Source organism: Diadema setosum, chromosome 15 (assembly GCF_964275005.1).
Source record: "Diadema setosum chromosome 15, eeDiaSeto1, whole genome shotgun sequence".
In the NCBI taxonomy this organism is placed as follows: domain Eukaryota; kingdom Metazoa; phylum Echinodermata; class Echinoidea; order Diadematoida; family Diadematidae; genus Diadema; species Diadema setosum.
The window spans coordinates 38,220,137-38,236,219 of record NC_092699.1 but is presented as its reverse complement, the minus strand read 5'-3'; the positions used below and the strand labels follow the sequence as shown (position 1 = coordinate 38,236,219).

General features: G+C 37.6%; 1 protein-coding gene across 1 annotated transcript; it reads left to right on the top strand.

Moving 5' to 3' along the window:
• The first annotated feature begins 5,429 nt into the window (after positions 1-5,429).
• Positions 5,430-15,803, top strand: LOC140238460 (TAR DNA-binding protein 43-like). The gene is made up of 6 exons (XM_072318362.1): positions 5,430-5,824; positions 6,621-6,787; positions 7,241-7,378; positions 8,249-8,443; positions 9,191-9,296; positions 12,326-15,803. The coding sequence occupies exons 1-6, from the start codon at positions 5,569-5,571 to the stop codon at positions 12,865-12,867; spliced, it is 1,404 nt and encodes a 467-aa protein (XP_072174463.1). The 5' UTR covers positions 5,430-5,568; the 3' UTR covers positions 12,868-15,803.
• Positions 15,804-16,083: the final 280 nt, after the last annotated feature.

Below are 16,083 nucleotides of genomic sequence, written 5' to 3'. Positions count from 1 at the left end.
ACATTTTTTGCGTGCCATATGTACCAAGAGCTGATATCTTGATCCCCCGGAATTAAAAACACACGAAACTCTTCTACCTGGCCAAGCGCGAAAAATTAGTCGCGCGAAGATATCCACTTTTACAGTGTATGGACTCCAGTTGGCCTAGTGAATAAGAATATAGTGAAAGGATGGTCCTGCTTGAGACCTGATTATCAAAATCTAAAACATTAGAAATATGTATCAAAAATAAAAAATTTTTGTTGTTGAAAGAATATCCATAGCAGTTTCCCATCACATTTTCTGTTTTCCTGTTCTTCAGTATTGCTCTGTATGGAATACTTGATGAAGTAATCTCTTTGGCAGCTAACTCTGGAAGCTACTCCTGTCATAGCAGATCATTTCATACAGTGTTCATTTGTAGACGTGTTCCAAGTGTATGAATATAATGAGGGTTCAAATGTAAATAGGTGCAAGTAAGTCAGCCATACTCAATGACTTCATTGTAATGAGATACCCCTGTAATGTTAAAGGGACATTCCAGACGATTTTCATAATTTCATATCATGTAGTACATAAACCGACAACTCCATGTATAGATTTGTGGAATTTATTATGGTTCTTGAGTAGAGAAACAATACTTTGAAAAAAACTTAAGCAAATTACACTGAACAAGGATGATGACATAGGAGGTTCACATATTCCAGAAATGTAGCAGTGTAATTCCATTACAATACCGCTTACTTGCGAGTTCACCTGTGTATTCAATCTATGCATGCCTTCATCTTTTGTTCTGCTTCCTTGAGCCCCAACTCATGCATTCTTTTGGTGACTCTGCCATGTCATCATCCTTGTTCATTGAAATTTGTTCTAAATTTTCAAAATATTCTTATTCTTTATCACAATTATCACAAATTCTGAAACTCTGTCCTCAGTATAACTATGTTATAGCTGTTCAAATGTACAAATTTGAAAATCATCCGGAGGTCTCCTTTAAGGCATAATCCCTTGTAGTTTACTGAATATATGTGGAACAAGTTTTTCCAAGAAAGCATGATGTTCTTGAATTTTAACCTTGCACCATATTTTTTCCTCTCTCTCTCTCTTCCTTCAGGGGAGTGCTGTCAATTAATAGTTTTTCCATGAAATAATTGAAATTCTTGTCAGACGTTTGCTGAAGAACTCATGAATTATTATGCATAGAAAAATCTGAACGTGATACAGTACCAATGTTAATAACCTCAGTGTCCAATCAGTGTTTACAAGCTAAGTTAACCTCAGTGTGAAACAGTGGACAATTTCTTTCTCAAATTGAAAAAATGGATGTTTAATTTTCTTTGTTTATACACTGTGTCAGAAAAATGTTTAATTTTTTTTTTTTTTTTTTTTGGTTCTGTTGCTACATCCTGTAGGTTTTGTTGTATTAATAAAGTTTTGGATTGACTGATGCCTTTGACCTGCAGTGTATACATTGATTTAGAGTATGTTGTTCCTTGATAGAGGCTAGTGAGATACAGAGGAGTGGTAGAACTTTCCAAAGTCCATGACATGATGTTGATGTTGCTGCTCAACTGAACATACAAATTATAGTGAAAATAATAATAGTTATGATGTACATGTACCCAAAACACTACAGTGAATTTCCTGTGTTTTTTTATCATTATTATTATTATTATTATTATTATTATTACTACTACTATTATTGTCCCCGCCGAACGAGTTCGAGCAGGGGACTATGAAACGGGCTCTGTACGTGTGTGTGTCTGTGCGTCCGTCCGTCCGTCCGTCCATCCGTCCGTGTGTGCGTCCGTGTGTGATCAAAATGTTCAATTTGCTACTTCTCTGTCATTTATGAGCCAATTTTGATTCTGTTTGCTTTATATGATAGCACTTCATGGGAGCTTTAAAACTTCTACACAGAATTTCAGTTGTAACCTTTGACCTTGACCTTTGACCTATATTGTACATTTTGCTACAAAATGCTACTCCTTCGCCATTTCTAACCCGATTTCGATTCCGTTTGCTTTATGTGATGGCACTAGGTGAGGGCTTCAAAACTTCAATACAGAATTTTGACCTTTGACTTCTTTGACCTTTGACCTTGATTTTTGACCTATATTGTACATTTTGCTACAAAATGCTACTCCTTCACCATTTCTAACCCGATTTCGATTCCGTTTGCTTTATATGATGGCACTAGTTGAGGGCTTCAAAACTGCTACACAGAATTTTGACCTTTGTCTTCTTTGACCTTTGACCTTGATTTTTGACCTATATTGTACATTTTGCTACAAAATGCTACTCCTTCGCCATTTCTAACCCGATTTCGATTCCGTTTGCTTTATGTGATGGCACTAGGTGAGGGCTTCAAAACTTCAATACAGAATTTTGACCTTTGACTTCTTTGACCTTTGACCTTGATTTTTGACCTATATTGTACATTTTGCTACAAAATGCTACTCCTTCACCATTTCTAACCCGATTTTGATTCTGTTTGCTTTATATGATGGCACTAGTTGAGGGCTTCAAAACTTCTACACAGAATTTTGACCTTTGACTTCTTTGACCTTTGACCTTGATTTTTTACCTATATTGTGCATTTTGCTACAAAATGCTACTCCTTCGCCATTTCTAACCCGATTTCGATTCCGTTTGCTTTATGTGATAGCACTAGGTGAGGGCTTCAAAACTGCTACACAGAATTTTGACCTTTGTCTTCTTTGACCTTTGACCTTGATTTTTGACCTATATTGTACATTTTGCTACAAAATGCTACTCCTTCGCCATTTCTAACCCGATTTCGATTCCGTTTGCTTTATGTGATGGCACTAGGTGAGGGCTTCAAAACTTCAATACAGAATTTTGACCTTTGACTTCTTTGACCTTTGACCTTGATTTTTGACCTATATTGTACATTTTGCTACAAAATGCTACTCCTTCACCATTTCTAACCCGATTTTGATTCTGTTTGCTTTATATGATGGCACTAGTTGAGGGCTTCAAAACTTCTACACAGAATTTTGACCTTTGACTTCTTTGACCTTTGACCTTGATTTTTTACCTATATTGTGCATTTTGCTACAAAATGCTACTCCTTCGCCATTTCTAACCCGATTTCGATTCCGTTTGCTTTATGTGATAGCACTAGGTGAGGGCTTCAAAACTGCTACACAGAATTTTGACCTTTGTCTTCTTTGACCTTTGACCTTGATTTTTGACCTATATTGTACATTGGCTACAAAATGCTACTCCTTCGCCATTTCTAACCCAATTTCGATTCCATTTGCTTTATGTGATGGCACTAGGTGAGGGCTTCAAAACTCCTACACAGAATTTTGACCTTTGACTTCTTTGACCTTTGACCTTGATTTTTTATATAGATATTGCACATTTTGTTACAAAATGCTACTTCCGGCGGGGACATATATTACGCACCGCGTAATTTCTACTTTTCCTTGTTATTATTATTATTATTATTGTCATCATTTTTTATCATCATCATCATGATTATTATTTTTTATTGTTTTATTTTTTATTATTATTTTTTAGGCCGGGAGGGGATCTTTGGGAAATACAAACTCTTGTACAAGGTGTATTTAGGCCTACTAACTAATTTACGTGAACTAAAAAAAAAAAAAGGTTACCGTATCGAAATGAATTTTTTAATGTATATTATTGGTTTTTAGAAATTTGACATGTATTTCTTTGTTTCTAATTTGTTATGTGCTTCTTTGTTTTGTTTTGTTTGTTTTTGTTTGTTTGTTTTTCATTGTTTCTGTTCATGATTACCAAAAGGGATATTATCTGAGAAAAAAATTGTAAAAAACATTCAACTTATACTTCTTGTAAAACCTGTACATTGTAGGCCTACACACAAAAGTCACTGGAACTATACAATTTTTGGTTACATTGGACATGAAAATTTGATATATCTCTGCAAATGTACTCCTGTTTTTGCAAGTAGGGTCTCAAAGTGTGCACAAGATGTGAAAAAAAAAGTGATATTTCATCAACAGAAAAAAAAAAATATGTGGTTTAAAATGATGGTGAAAATGTCGAGGGTGGCTTTTTTAGCCTCCCCCCCCCCCCCCACCTTACATAATGGTTAAACAGTAATTTTGTATTATTATATTAGAGTTCCCGCACAATGTAATCACTGTGCTGTTGCTGTGCCATTTAATCCTGTTTAAATTGACTTATAACCACAAAAAAAAAGAGTAAAGTGACATAAACAGCCTGAGAAGTTCATCAAAATCATACTTTCAACAAGAAAGTCATGAAATGTCATTCACTTGAATTTTCATAAAACAATAGGAGTAACCAGTCTTGATGTCATTACGTACCTCACGAATCTTTTTTCAATCTTCACACCAATCTTTGCTACATGTTTTTACAGGCAACTTCCGTTACAACGAAATCAATGGGACCGTCAGTTTTCTTTCATTAGGCCTGTATCAAAATATCATTATAGTTGAACAGCAAAGTATATAAACATACAGATTATAATTTCGGACCTGATTTCTTATTTCGTTGTAACGAGAGTGTCGTTGTAACCCTGTTTGTTATTATGGGAATGCATGCACTGTATTGTCGAGCCCCCCCCCCCCCAAAAAAAAAGAACAATTCACACCTCAATTTCTTCTTATCTCCGAATATCAATAACCCTGAGGAAGTGTACATGGGTTTAACAGTTGTCATCAACCATTGCATGCTCTTTTTTTCTATTTGTGCGTGTGTGTGTCACTGTGTGTGTGTGTGTGTGTGCGTGTGTGTATGTGAGTGTGTGTGTGTGTGTGTGTGTGTGTGTGTGTGTGTGTGTGTGTGTGTGTGTGTGTGAGTGTGTGTGTGTGTGTGAGTGTGTGTGCAAGCCATTGGAAAAGATGGTGTTACTGTCTCTTCGGCTAATTTGCATAATGTGCGGTCACGACATCTTCCACTGTATTGGTGAATTACATTTATAGATTGTTGAAATCCTTTTCATATTTTCCTTCTCAAAGTTTCATGTATCCTCTACTATTCTGTTTATTTGATTTAGCCAAAAGCTTAAAATCAACTTGAAAATACTGTGGAGTGGCTCTTTAAAGGAAGGGAATAATCCGGTGATGGGGGGGGGGGGGAGTAAAGGGGAAAGAGGAGCAGATGTAGAGATGCATGTATTCAGAAGAAGAAATGGTGTAGGGGTGTAGTGAATGAAAACTAGTGAAAGGTAGTTTTCCTTTATTATGCACTCTTCATTTTGTTCGACGACGGCATTATTTTCGAAATATGATTTTGATCAGATGAAGACCTACTTTTCCAAATGTTCTGTAATAGGACGATTGTAAATACTAGTAACTGATTGGGTATCGCATCCGGTAGCATCCTGTAACTCCTCTAAAGGGTCTGGAAAACGCATCTATTCGAACGCCCGTTGGCGCATGCTCAGAATAATCTTATGCATGCAATGACGGCGTGGTGTGAGAGGATGATATTCGATCTGTGAATTCTACAATTTGCCACGACGAATTTGACTGAAATACTGATATACTTTGTAAGAATTGGCAGTTAAGAATATCTTCGAGATCTGCAGAGAAAGTTTGCATCGGCAACATGGCTGAGTATATCCAAGTTACAGAGGACGAAAATGATCCAGATGCCACCATAGAACTGCCAGCAGAGCCCTTGAGCCCTGAAGGCGCGTCCATACTCCTCTCCACTATTGTCGCCCAGTTTCCCGGGGCCACTGGACTGAAATACCGCAATCCTGAATCTGGTACAATGCGAGGTTTGAGAGTTGTTGACGGCCGGGTCATGGCCCCTGACGGTGTATGGCAAAACTACCTCTATGTTGTCACATTTCCGAAAGGTACTAAAATTCCAAATATAGGAAATGTAGGACTTGAAGTTGCCAGCTTACAAATCAAGTGTGCAATTAGTAGCCTACAATTAGTCTTGATTATCGATGACATGTTTCATTTCTAGAAATTGTTGTAGAGTCCATGTGAGAAGTGAACAATGCAAATGGCAATGCGACGCTACTGTACACATGGTACAAGGCCCACATAATAACCACACGGCATGGCACGGGTTGTTAAACCAATTTTAAGGATTTTTGTATTGTTCAGTCTATTTTGTAATGGTTTTATTGTTACAAACATGAAAAGTTTACAAAATACAGATGGTCTCATATTTTCCAGAAAGTGGCTGACATTTTAATCTAACAGTTATAGTATTATGATAGAGTCTATAGTACACATACCAACATAGATTCTAATAACTATGCCTTCTCTTCTTGTACAATTTATGTAGGCCTATCTCATTTACAATGTACAGTCAGTTTGTATGTCATTTTTAGGGTAGGAAAATCACACAGACTGAGTTTGTAGTTTGAGAGATTGTTTTATTTTGATAGATCTACTTTTGTCTTGTTTCAGATCTCATTCTCTTGTATACTGACATAGACAAGTTGTGGTTCTTTATTAAAAAAGTTTTTTATGCATATCATCAAGATCAGACATTGTACTCTTCATAGCAATTTTTCTTTTCATTTCCCTCATGCTATTCTTAAGCCTCGAGCTAAAATAAATGCATTTGCATGTACAAGTGAACATCACAGAAAGCATTTTATTTTCTTCGAAATCTTTCGTTTTTTCTGTGATAAGAAAACAAGAGAAAAGGTGATGACACGAGAGAGTTGCCTCTTGGGAAAACCAGAAAGACGGATGACAAGAGAACGTCAGATTTGATCGTCCTGGGCCTGGACTTTGGCACGACAGTGGAGGGAATGAAAGAATATTTCTCACAGTATGGAGAACTGGTCATGGCACAGGTAAGGGAGTCCTGTCTCATTGTGTGTTGTAATTATATGTACAAAAAAATGCATTGCACTTTTCTATAGAAGTTTAAAGTCGGATGCATTACACCAAATAGTGGAATGTATTAACCCGTTGAGGACGGTTTGATTTTGCTACAACGGGCATTTCCTATAGACACCTGCCCGAGTATACTCGGGATTCGTCCTCAACGGGTTAAGCTTTCTCAAGAATGAAGAAATTCAAATGAAGTTTTAAGTCTTCTCATTTAAAGCATCAAAAAAACTACAGCATTCTACAATTAAAGTAATTCTTTAAATTTTCAGTAGCATTAGAATACATTTTTTTTTCTCATTTTTTCTTTGCATGTACTTTCTTCATTGGGTCTTGGATGACTCCCATCCAGTTAACTCTTCAAGTTTAACCCATCGATCTTTGCTTTTTCTCTTCTATTTTATTTCCTCGCACAGCTGAAGACAGATCCCAAAGGTAAATCCAAAGGTTTTGGGTTCATCAGGTTCAGAGATTTGGAGGCACAGAATGCGGTAAACAACAAGAGGCATGAGATTGATCACAGATGGTGTGAAGTCAAGTTTCCTGATTCACAGGTAACCACAAACTTGCATGCAGTACTTTGCTGTTGATTGCTGGTTTCCTTCGAGATAGTTGCAGTAATTTCCTTGATTCAAAGCATTTAATGATGTACAGGTGACTTCCGTTACAACAGAGCATCTGAACCAGCAGCTTTGGTTTGTTAGATTTAAGTTTTCTTAAAGCAGAACAATAGAATGTGTAAAGACAATGATGATAATGTAGGGCCCTGAAGTTTTCTTCTTTGCAGCAAGATTTTTGTTATGACCATATTCGTTATAATTGGAGTCGACTGTGACCACAGCCAATACAGTGTCTTGTTTAATTACCAATGAAGTTATAAAAAAAAAAATGGCAAGGAATTCACTGCGTTTTCATTTCTCTCCCTCTGTGTGTTACGTACACATATCTTTAGAGACCAGTAAGCACAGTTGATGTTTCTATGCCTGGTGATGTTGTGACTCGTGAATTTTTGTGTCAGTGTATAGTTTTTGTTGTAGTTATTTTCAAAGTAAAACAAGATACTTATGAGTGATATATGATCTTTTCAACCAAAAGTTGATTAAAAACCCCCAAAAGCAATTGAGAAAGTAATTAATATTTACCCTTGGAGTCATACATTCTATGACATTGTGATACAGGAGTATACCTATTCAGTGGGAGATAAAACCTTTTTAGAATTTACTGGAATCATTATTTGATGGACATATCAGTATGGAAACCAGTAGGCAATATTAGCTATTGAGTCAATTTACAAAGTTTGCCTTTGATTAATGAGAAAATTCAACCAATTATAACCTCCATAAGAAAAAAAAAGCATACAAAATAATGAACTATTAATTTTTATTTATTTATTTATTTTATTTTATTTTTTTTTGTCTTTATAGCATCCTGAAAAGAGGAAACTCTTTGTTGGGCGGTTAACACCAGACATAAAAGAGGATGACCTCTATCAGTACTTCAGCAAGCTTGGCGAGGTCACCGACGTATTCATTCCCAAAGAGTTCAGGGGCTTTGCCTTTGTGACATTAGAAAATGCACAAATTGCTGCGAGCCTGATTGGACAAGACCACATCATTCAAGTAAGTATCACTCATTTTCTTTCTTTATCACTTTTGCCTTGTATCAGAGGAATGACATTGTTACCTCCGCCAAGGGAAGAGGTTATGTTTTCGTTACTGTTGGTTTGTTTGTTCATTTGTTAGTTAGTTAGTTTGTCCATGTGCAAAATAACTCAAAAAGTAGTGAACGGATTGGAATGAAACTTGCAGGAAAGGTTGAGAATGACACAAGTAACAAACAATTAACTTTTGGTAGTGATCCGAGAATTTTTTTGGGAATTAATGAAGGATTTTTGATATTTTGCCAGGTAGGGTCAATGAACTTGGGAGTTCAGGCTGCACGTTACCGTATTTGAGGTTTGCATGCGTGCACTAAAGTGCGTGCTCTAGTTTCTGCTAGGGTGAGGCGCGCCGTGCAGCTGAGGGTTTATGACGTAACAAAGGCTTCTATATTGGGAAATCAGGCGACTTTCAGCACACTATTAACACTTCCAGCATGCTATAAGTACGTATGGGTGGAAATCACAGATATCTCTATGGAAGAACAAGATCAGTGATGGAAATGAGCTGCCTGCTTGGCGGAGGTCTGCGCTCTCAGAGTGCTTTTCTAGTTTCATATATTTCTATGAAATGTTCAGGCATGAGCCTTGTCATGTGGTAAGTTCATTTCCTCACATGCTCATGAACAGACCTAGACAACTCTGTATGACTTTGATTACTTGCTGTTCCGCAGATATTTGAAATGAAAATTCTGTGTTCAACTTGCAGGGCAACAGCGTTTTAATCAATTATGCAGACCCCAAGAACAAGGCTGGTCAAAACCCAAATCAGCGGGGAGGCAGGCCTGGGTTTGGTGGCAGAAATGATGGAGGTGGTGAGTAGGGAGATATGTGTGTATTTTGATTTCGAACCTAATATTTAATTTTCTTTTCCCGTCTCCTTTCTGCACTAACTTAGGATGTTTGGTAAAGGGCTGAGTGGAGGTGATGTATTCATCAATATTTATGAGTATTGCATTGTACTATGCATGTAACCCTATCAAAGTAGGGAATATTGATAGAGTGTACATATTTATGGGTGTGTTCCAAGTATACAGATATGAGAGGCTTAGATATAACGAGGTAAATTAGAGCCAGACTCAACAACCTCATTGTTATGGATTCCCCTGTATATTCTCTTACATCAGACTGGTACTACATTGTAATTTACTATACCTGGACTTTTATAGATCACACTTGACATACAGATTCCTGTAACAGAGCTCCTGATATTGTTACTGATTAGACACACGAAAAATAGATAACAAATTAATCAAAGGCTTCTGAAAAAACGTAAGTCTTCAATAAAGATTTGAACCTTTGCATGAATTATAAAATTTACAATTTATGGCTTGTTCTCAGAAAGCCAAAGTAAGAATTGTTTTGGATAGGTACTTGTGTACATAACATCTTTGTAGTACAGTACCTAGTAAACATTTCAGTCATATACTGGTAATCATTGATTATAAAGCAAAGCTGTTACTATATTTTAGGCCCGGGGGGGGGGGGGGCGGAATCCATTCCCCCCCCCCCCCCCCCCCCGAGATCTCGGCCATCGGTGGTGCGATCGCGATTAAATTTTGCATGCGTGAGACCCGCGTCATAATCTACAAGATTGTGTCGCAAGATTTTTTGAAACAATCAATTTCTAATTTTGATTAATTAATTATGCAAATTAAGCTCAAGGTGATATTTTAGCCTAATCAACAGCATTGAGGGTCTAATTTTTGATCTGTAAATCTGTTTTAGCATATTCAAGAATTGTACATCACAAAAACTTCCAAAACTCATTTCAATTCTTATGTATTTTATTGTTTTCAGAATTTCTTACGTATTTCTTTGTTTTTCAACTTTTGCTTTTCCTTTGTTTTTTCATTGGAAATTGTCACTGACCACTTTTCTACCATAATTAGCACAAAATTAATCAATGAAAGTGATTAATTGTAAAAATAATCAGGTTTTTATGACTTTCATGACAGAGCACTGTTTTCCATAGGAAATGTACACAAAATCACAAAATTTTGCCCGTTTTGGGGCGACATTCCGTTACAAAAATGGGCGTGGCTTCGCAAAAATATGCGCGGACGTTGCAAATTTGGTCTCAAAAGTTGCGCGAGACTTGAACGAAGAAAGTCAAGAAGCCTCGCGACGAGGCCTTCTCGCGTGACAGAATTATAGCGTGAAACGTCGAGGGGGGGCGGATTCCGCCCCCCCCCCCCCCCGGCCCTTTTAGGGTTAATCTAAGGAAAATTAAAAATTACAAACAAGAATTAGACAAATCTTCATCCACCCATTCTAATAAAGCAGATATTTGGCTTTACATGTAATCAATCCTGTCTCTTGAGTTTTTTTTTTTTTTTTTTTCCCTTCTTTATTGGTTCGCCAATTCTTCAAATATACAGTACCACATGTCAGACAAAATCTTCTTAGCCAGCTTAGGAGTATGATGTCAGCAGCTGGCCTATATTTTCATTGATATTTATAAGCTACAACGTCAATATAGTGAATGGATTTATATTGTCAGGAATGTAGATCAGAGCATACCATGCCTTGAGTGTATTACAGAACATTGGGTAGGCAGAAACTTCTCCAGCTTCAGACACTCCTGAGACTAGCTGGTTTCTGTTGCAAGTCCCTGTTGAACGTGCAAGACACTCTGATACGATGGCCCCAGTGTTCAGATTTTGGCTCGATTCTTAAAACTAGATGCAATTTGATGAATGCCACGCAGCTTGTTTCTTGCCAGATTCTTACATGTATGATGTGGGCATGCCACTGCATGCGTGTTTTATGTCTGTGACAAATTTTGTTTTTGCTATGGACTTGTTGCCTTGAAGTTCAGTCTACATGATATTTTCATTGCATTTGAATCTGCACTTTCCATTGAACAAATGTCCTAGCTACAGTTGTAAGGTGACCAATATTTTTGTCCCCGCCGAACGAGTTCGAGCAGGGGACTATGAAACGGGCTCCGTACGTGTGTGTGTCCGTGTGTCCGTCCGTCCGTCCGTCTGTCTGCGTCCGTGTGTGATCAAAATGTTCAATTTGCTACTTCTCTGTCATTTATGAGCCAATTTTGATTCTGTTTGCTTTATATGATAGCACTACATGGGAGCTTTGAAACTTCTACACAGAATTTCAGTTGTGACCTTTGACCTTGACCTTTGACCTATATTGTACATTTTGCTTCAAAATGCTACTCCTTCGCCATTTCTAACCCGATTTCGATTCCGTTTGCTTTATGTGATGGCACTAGGTGAGGCTTCAAAACTTTTACACAGAATTTTGACCTTTGACTTCTTTGACCTTTGACCTTGATTTTTTACATATATTGCACATTTTGTTACATAATGCTACTTCCGGCGGGGACATATATTACGCACCGCGTAATTTCTACTTTTCCTTGTTACTATTATTATCATTCCCAAGGATATTTTATGTTAACTGCTGTTTTTAGACATGGACATTACTGGGTTCTTTCATCCAAGTAATTTCTAAGTAACTTTTAGTTTTATGATTGTTTTCATACAGACATGTGCAGATGAATGAAACTTGATTTCTGTCCTGTAAGTCATTTTGTAATGTAGAAGCAATAAAGAAGGATTTACCAATGATTGACAGAAAAATTGTCAAAATGATTGATTCATTACATTTGTTGATTACTGAATTCATTGACAGAGATACTTTGTGTACTTCTTCTTTTTTTTTCCTACATGTTGGGATTGAGTGAAACAGAATTGTTGATGTGATATGCACTCTTTGATCTATAAATACCCTTATAGTAGTAGGAGTGATTCTTTAAGAAGCTGAAAGTTTTCATGATGATGACAAATATTGTAACAAAAATCTGTTTATGTGTGCATAGGCTTCAACCAAGGTGGACGAGGTGGCTTCCAGAATGATTTCTTCAGGAACAAGCAAGGTGGTGGAGGTGGTAATGATGGTGGAGGTGGGGGCTATGGGGGTGGGGGATTTGGTAGCATGAATCAGGGACAGGGGCAGATGATGCCCAATAACCCTCAGGGGGGTAACATGGGACAGACCATGGGAATGATTGGGCAGGGGGGTAATATGAACCAAAACCAACTCAACCAGGCAGTGCTAGCAGCTGCCCTGAACCAAGCCGGGCTTGGTATGGTAGGCAGCCTTTTAATGGGAGGTGGGGGAAACATGGGTGCGGCCCTACAGGCCCAGGCTGGAATGACACAGCCAAATGCTGGCACTCCACAGGCAGTCACAGGCCAGACCCCAGGGAACCAGGCCATGCAGACAGATGCTACAGCCTTTCAGGCACAGCAACAGGCTGCCCTAGGGTGGGGTAGCACAGGGAACCCCTCCCAGGCAGGTGGGGATGGTTCAGGCGGACAGTTTTATGGGAGTACCAACAAACAGCAGTCAGGATGGTGAGGGATACATCAAATAAGTCACACACACACACACACACACACTCAGCTGACCTCAGTCTTAGGGTTTTCTTCTTTTCTTTACTACCCAGTGTCATAAGGATTTATAGTTGGTTAGATTGCATCCCAGCGTTTTGTCAGTGGCATCTACCTAACAACCATCCTTTCATTTTCTATGGTTCCTTATGTGAGGGGGGCTTCTAATGGTTTGGTAGGTGGTTATGGTTTAAATTTCTGAAGGTAACCAAAGCATCCATGTTCAAACCGTATTCACTGTGTATATTGATCTTAAGCACCTGCTTACTTGTCGGCCGTGACAGATCATGTGTTCATCACATATACATGTAGGTAATTGGTATACCAGTGATATTCCTTTGAAATCATATTGAAATTGTACCATTTCATCTCACACGTGTGGTCATAGAGTAGTCAAGTGTGATGTGACATCAAAAAGCAAAAGAACCTTCCCCAAATAGTGTGTCCGGTTGCTGATGACCATTTCCACAAGCCTTCTGTAGCAAAAGATGTTAGGCAATTGATCAGAATTTCTGCATTGGAGTTCTGTGAAGCTTCAGCATCTATCTTCAGCAGCCTGTGAGTAAGTTTTTACAGACACTTCTGTATCATGCATGACCATTTCCATTCATGATATGAAACTGACTAGCTTGCTTACTAAATGTTTTCATTAGCATAGAGAGTTCACAAAATATAGATGATAATAAGCATTCTATACTGAAGCAAAATGTTTTTGTTTGTTTTTTTGTTTCATATTACACAGAGGTAAGTATACCAGTGAAGTAGGAGTTTATAAATTTCCTCCATAACACAGAAAACCATTGTGTTATGAGGAATACTCTTTCAATTTCAGCTCTTTTCTAACATAGTGCCAAGAGAAATTTATGAATTCTTTGACCAGAATAAACTGTTTGCATGGTACTTCAAGCTGCTGTCAGTATTGCATGATTATAATGCCATGTTATTCAAACAGTGATATATATTTTTCTAAATAAACAATATGAATCCAACCAGACAAAGTGTTCTGCATCCGTGCACAATTGAAGTGTCTGAGGGGAAATTTGACTGGATGGTGTTTGTATCCCTTCCACATTTTGATTTCAAGTTTTGATGAGATGACAGTGTGTAGAACACATTGTGTGGGTTTCATGCATGAGTGGAATTCTAAATCTGGGACATATCACTGGTCATGCTTCTGGAATGAAGTGAAAATGTTTTTGCTCGTGTAATTTTGACTGTGTTGTCATATGATCTGTATAGTGTTATCTAAATGATGATGTGTTTTATATAGTACTCCAGAAAGTGTTGTTGCAAGCAGCTACATGACATGCTTCATGCCTGTTGTGGTGAATTTTAAATTTAGAATATGTTTTGAAGATGGTTGGTAATTGACATTGAGGAGTGTCAGTGTTTGTGCATTATAGCTTGCTGTCTGAAAATGTAGCATTGCTGATCCAAATCCCATTTTGAATAGACCCATTAACCCAGTTCAAAGCATACAGAATGTCAAGTACTTGTGATGCTGTTTGGTGAAGAGACAGCCATATACTAGCGAGCTGCTCTGTGAAATTATATTACTCTGTTCAGTTAGTCGGGTGAAATTTGTGTAAAAAATGAAATGAAGTTTGGATACAGGAAGCTTGTGGATTTGAATTGTAAAGTGTTCTCAACAGTCGATGTTTCTGACTGCATTGGATACGTGAGATGATTGGCAAGGCAGTTAAGTGTTTGTTACACAAACTTCTGACAGATTTGATACCATGATGCTTCTATGTGTCATTGTGGTGGACCTGTAAACAAAATTAGGGCTACAGATACTGTGTTTTGGAGTGATTTGTAAAGCCTGACAGTGAGTGTTTCTCTTATCTTTGATTGGAAATGCTCTCTATGCATTGATGCTGGGTGACCTTGGGATCTCATGTCCAGTGTTTCACTTGAGTAACATTTTAGCTTATATTGGAGCAAAGATTTGCATATTGTGGTATCGACACAAAATAGGTAGAATCCAAATAAAAGCTCTTTGAAAATATTCTATAAGACTGAGAATCTGTTTTTACCAACAAGTAATCTTTGATTGGATTGGCAAACATGAGATCCCCAAGTTTGAAGTGTTTTTCCTTGCCATGTTCCTGAGAGAAAATCAATTCCATATGATGTGATGATTTTACAGTATTGATGCCATAACTTTGAAGACCTAGTGGTAACTGCATTGTTATACAACATAATACTGTGTGAAAATGATAAACTGGACCCACTGTACAGGCTGTGGAGATGATGTTGACGATTGTGAACAGGAAAAAAGAGTTCCGTGTAACATGATGTTCAATATTTGAGTCTGTATTTGTAATGAAGTGGTGATCACATAATGTGACAACATTTAGTAGCATTTCTAAGTGTAGAGGTGTTTACCATGAGTGCAATGTACATAACATGTGTGGTATATATACAAAGGTTTACAACACATTACTGCTGTAATTCATGTCTGTCTTAAACCGTGCGGTTAAGATTTATAGAACATAACCGAGCTGTGTGCACTTAAAAGTCTTGCAAGAAAAGAGAAAACACCACCTTACCCCTTAGTTACAAAAACTCTCTCTCCAGGAACCTTGTTTTTTCTCTCCTCAAATAAAAATAAAGAAATAAAGAAATAATGAATGAATAAAGTCAAATGAACATTCAAATGCCACAGTAAACTTGATTCCAAACCGAGTGATACGGGACCGATTGTGATAGAACCCACTTAGTAGTAAGGTAGCAAATTTCTCTTGAAAGTATTTTTTAACAGAAAAGATCTTCCCCACACATAGTTGGAATACATCATTTATGTGATGCCTGTACATAGATACCAGCTTTTTGGAACTTGTTATTACAGCGAATCAGTATCAGTTCGAGAACATTGTAAACATTACATTACAATCTCTTCTACTCAAGATGGGGGGGGGGGGGGAATGGATGATAAATTTTCCTAAAATAGGACCAGTTTTGGTTGGTTTTTTTTTTTTTTTCATAGCTGCAAAGTTTAGAAGTGATGGGGCGGGGGGGGGGGGGGGGGGGACCTGGGAGTAATGTGATGTGACCTAGACCGAGTGTCTGATGATCAACTTACCACAGTTTGGTTTCAAACAGTACATTTGGAGGACGTGTGAATATGGTTGGATGGTAAATGCTGATGTTCCAATTTTGTAACAGATTAACATATGTATGA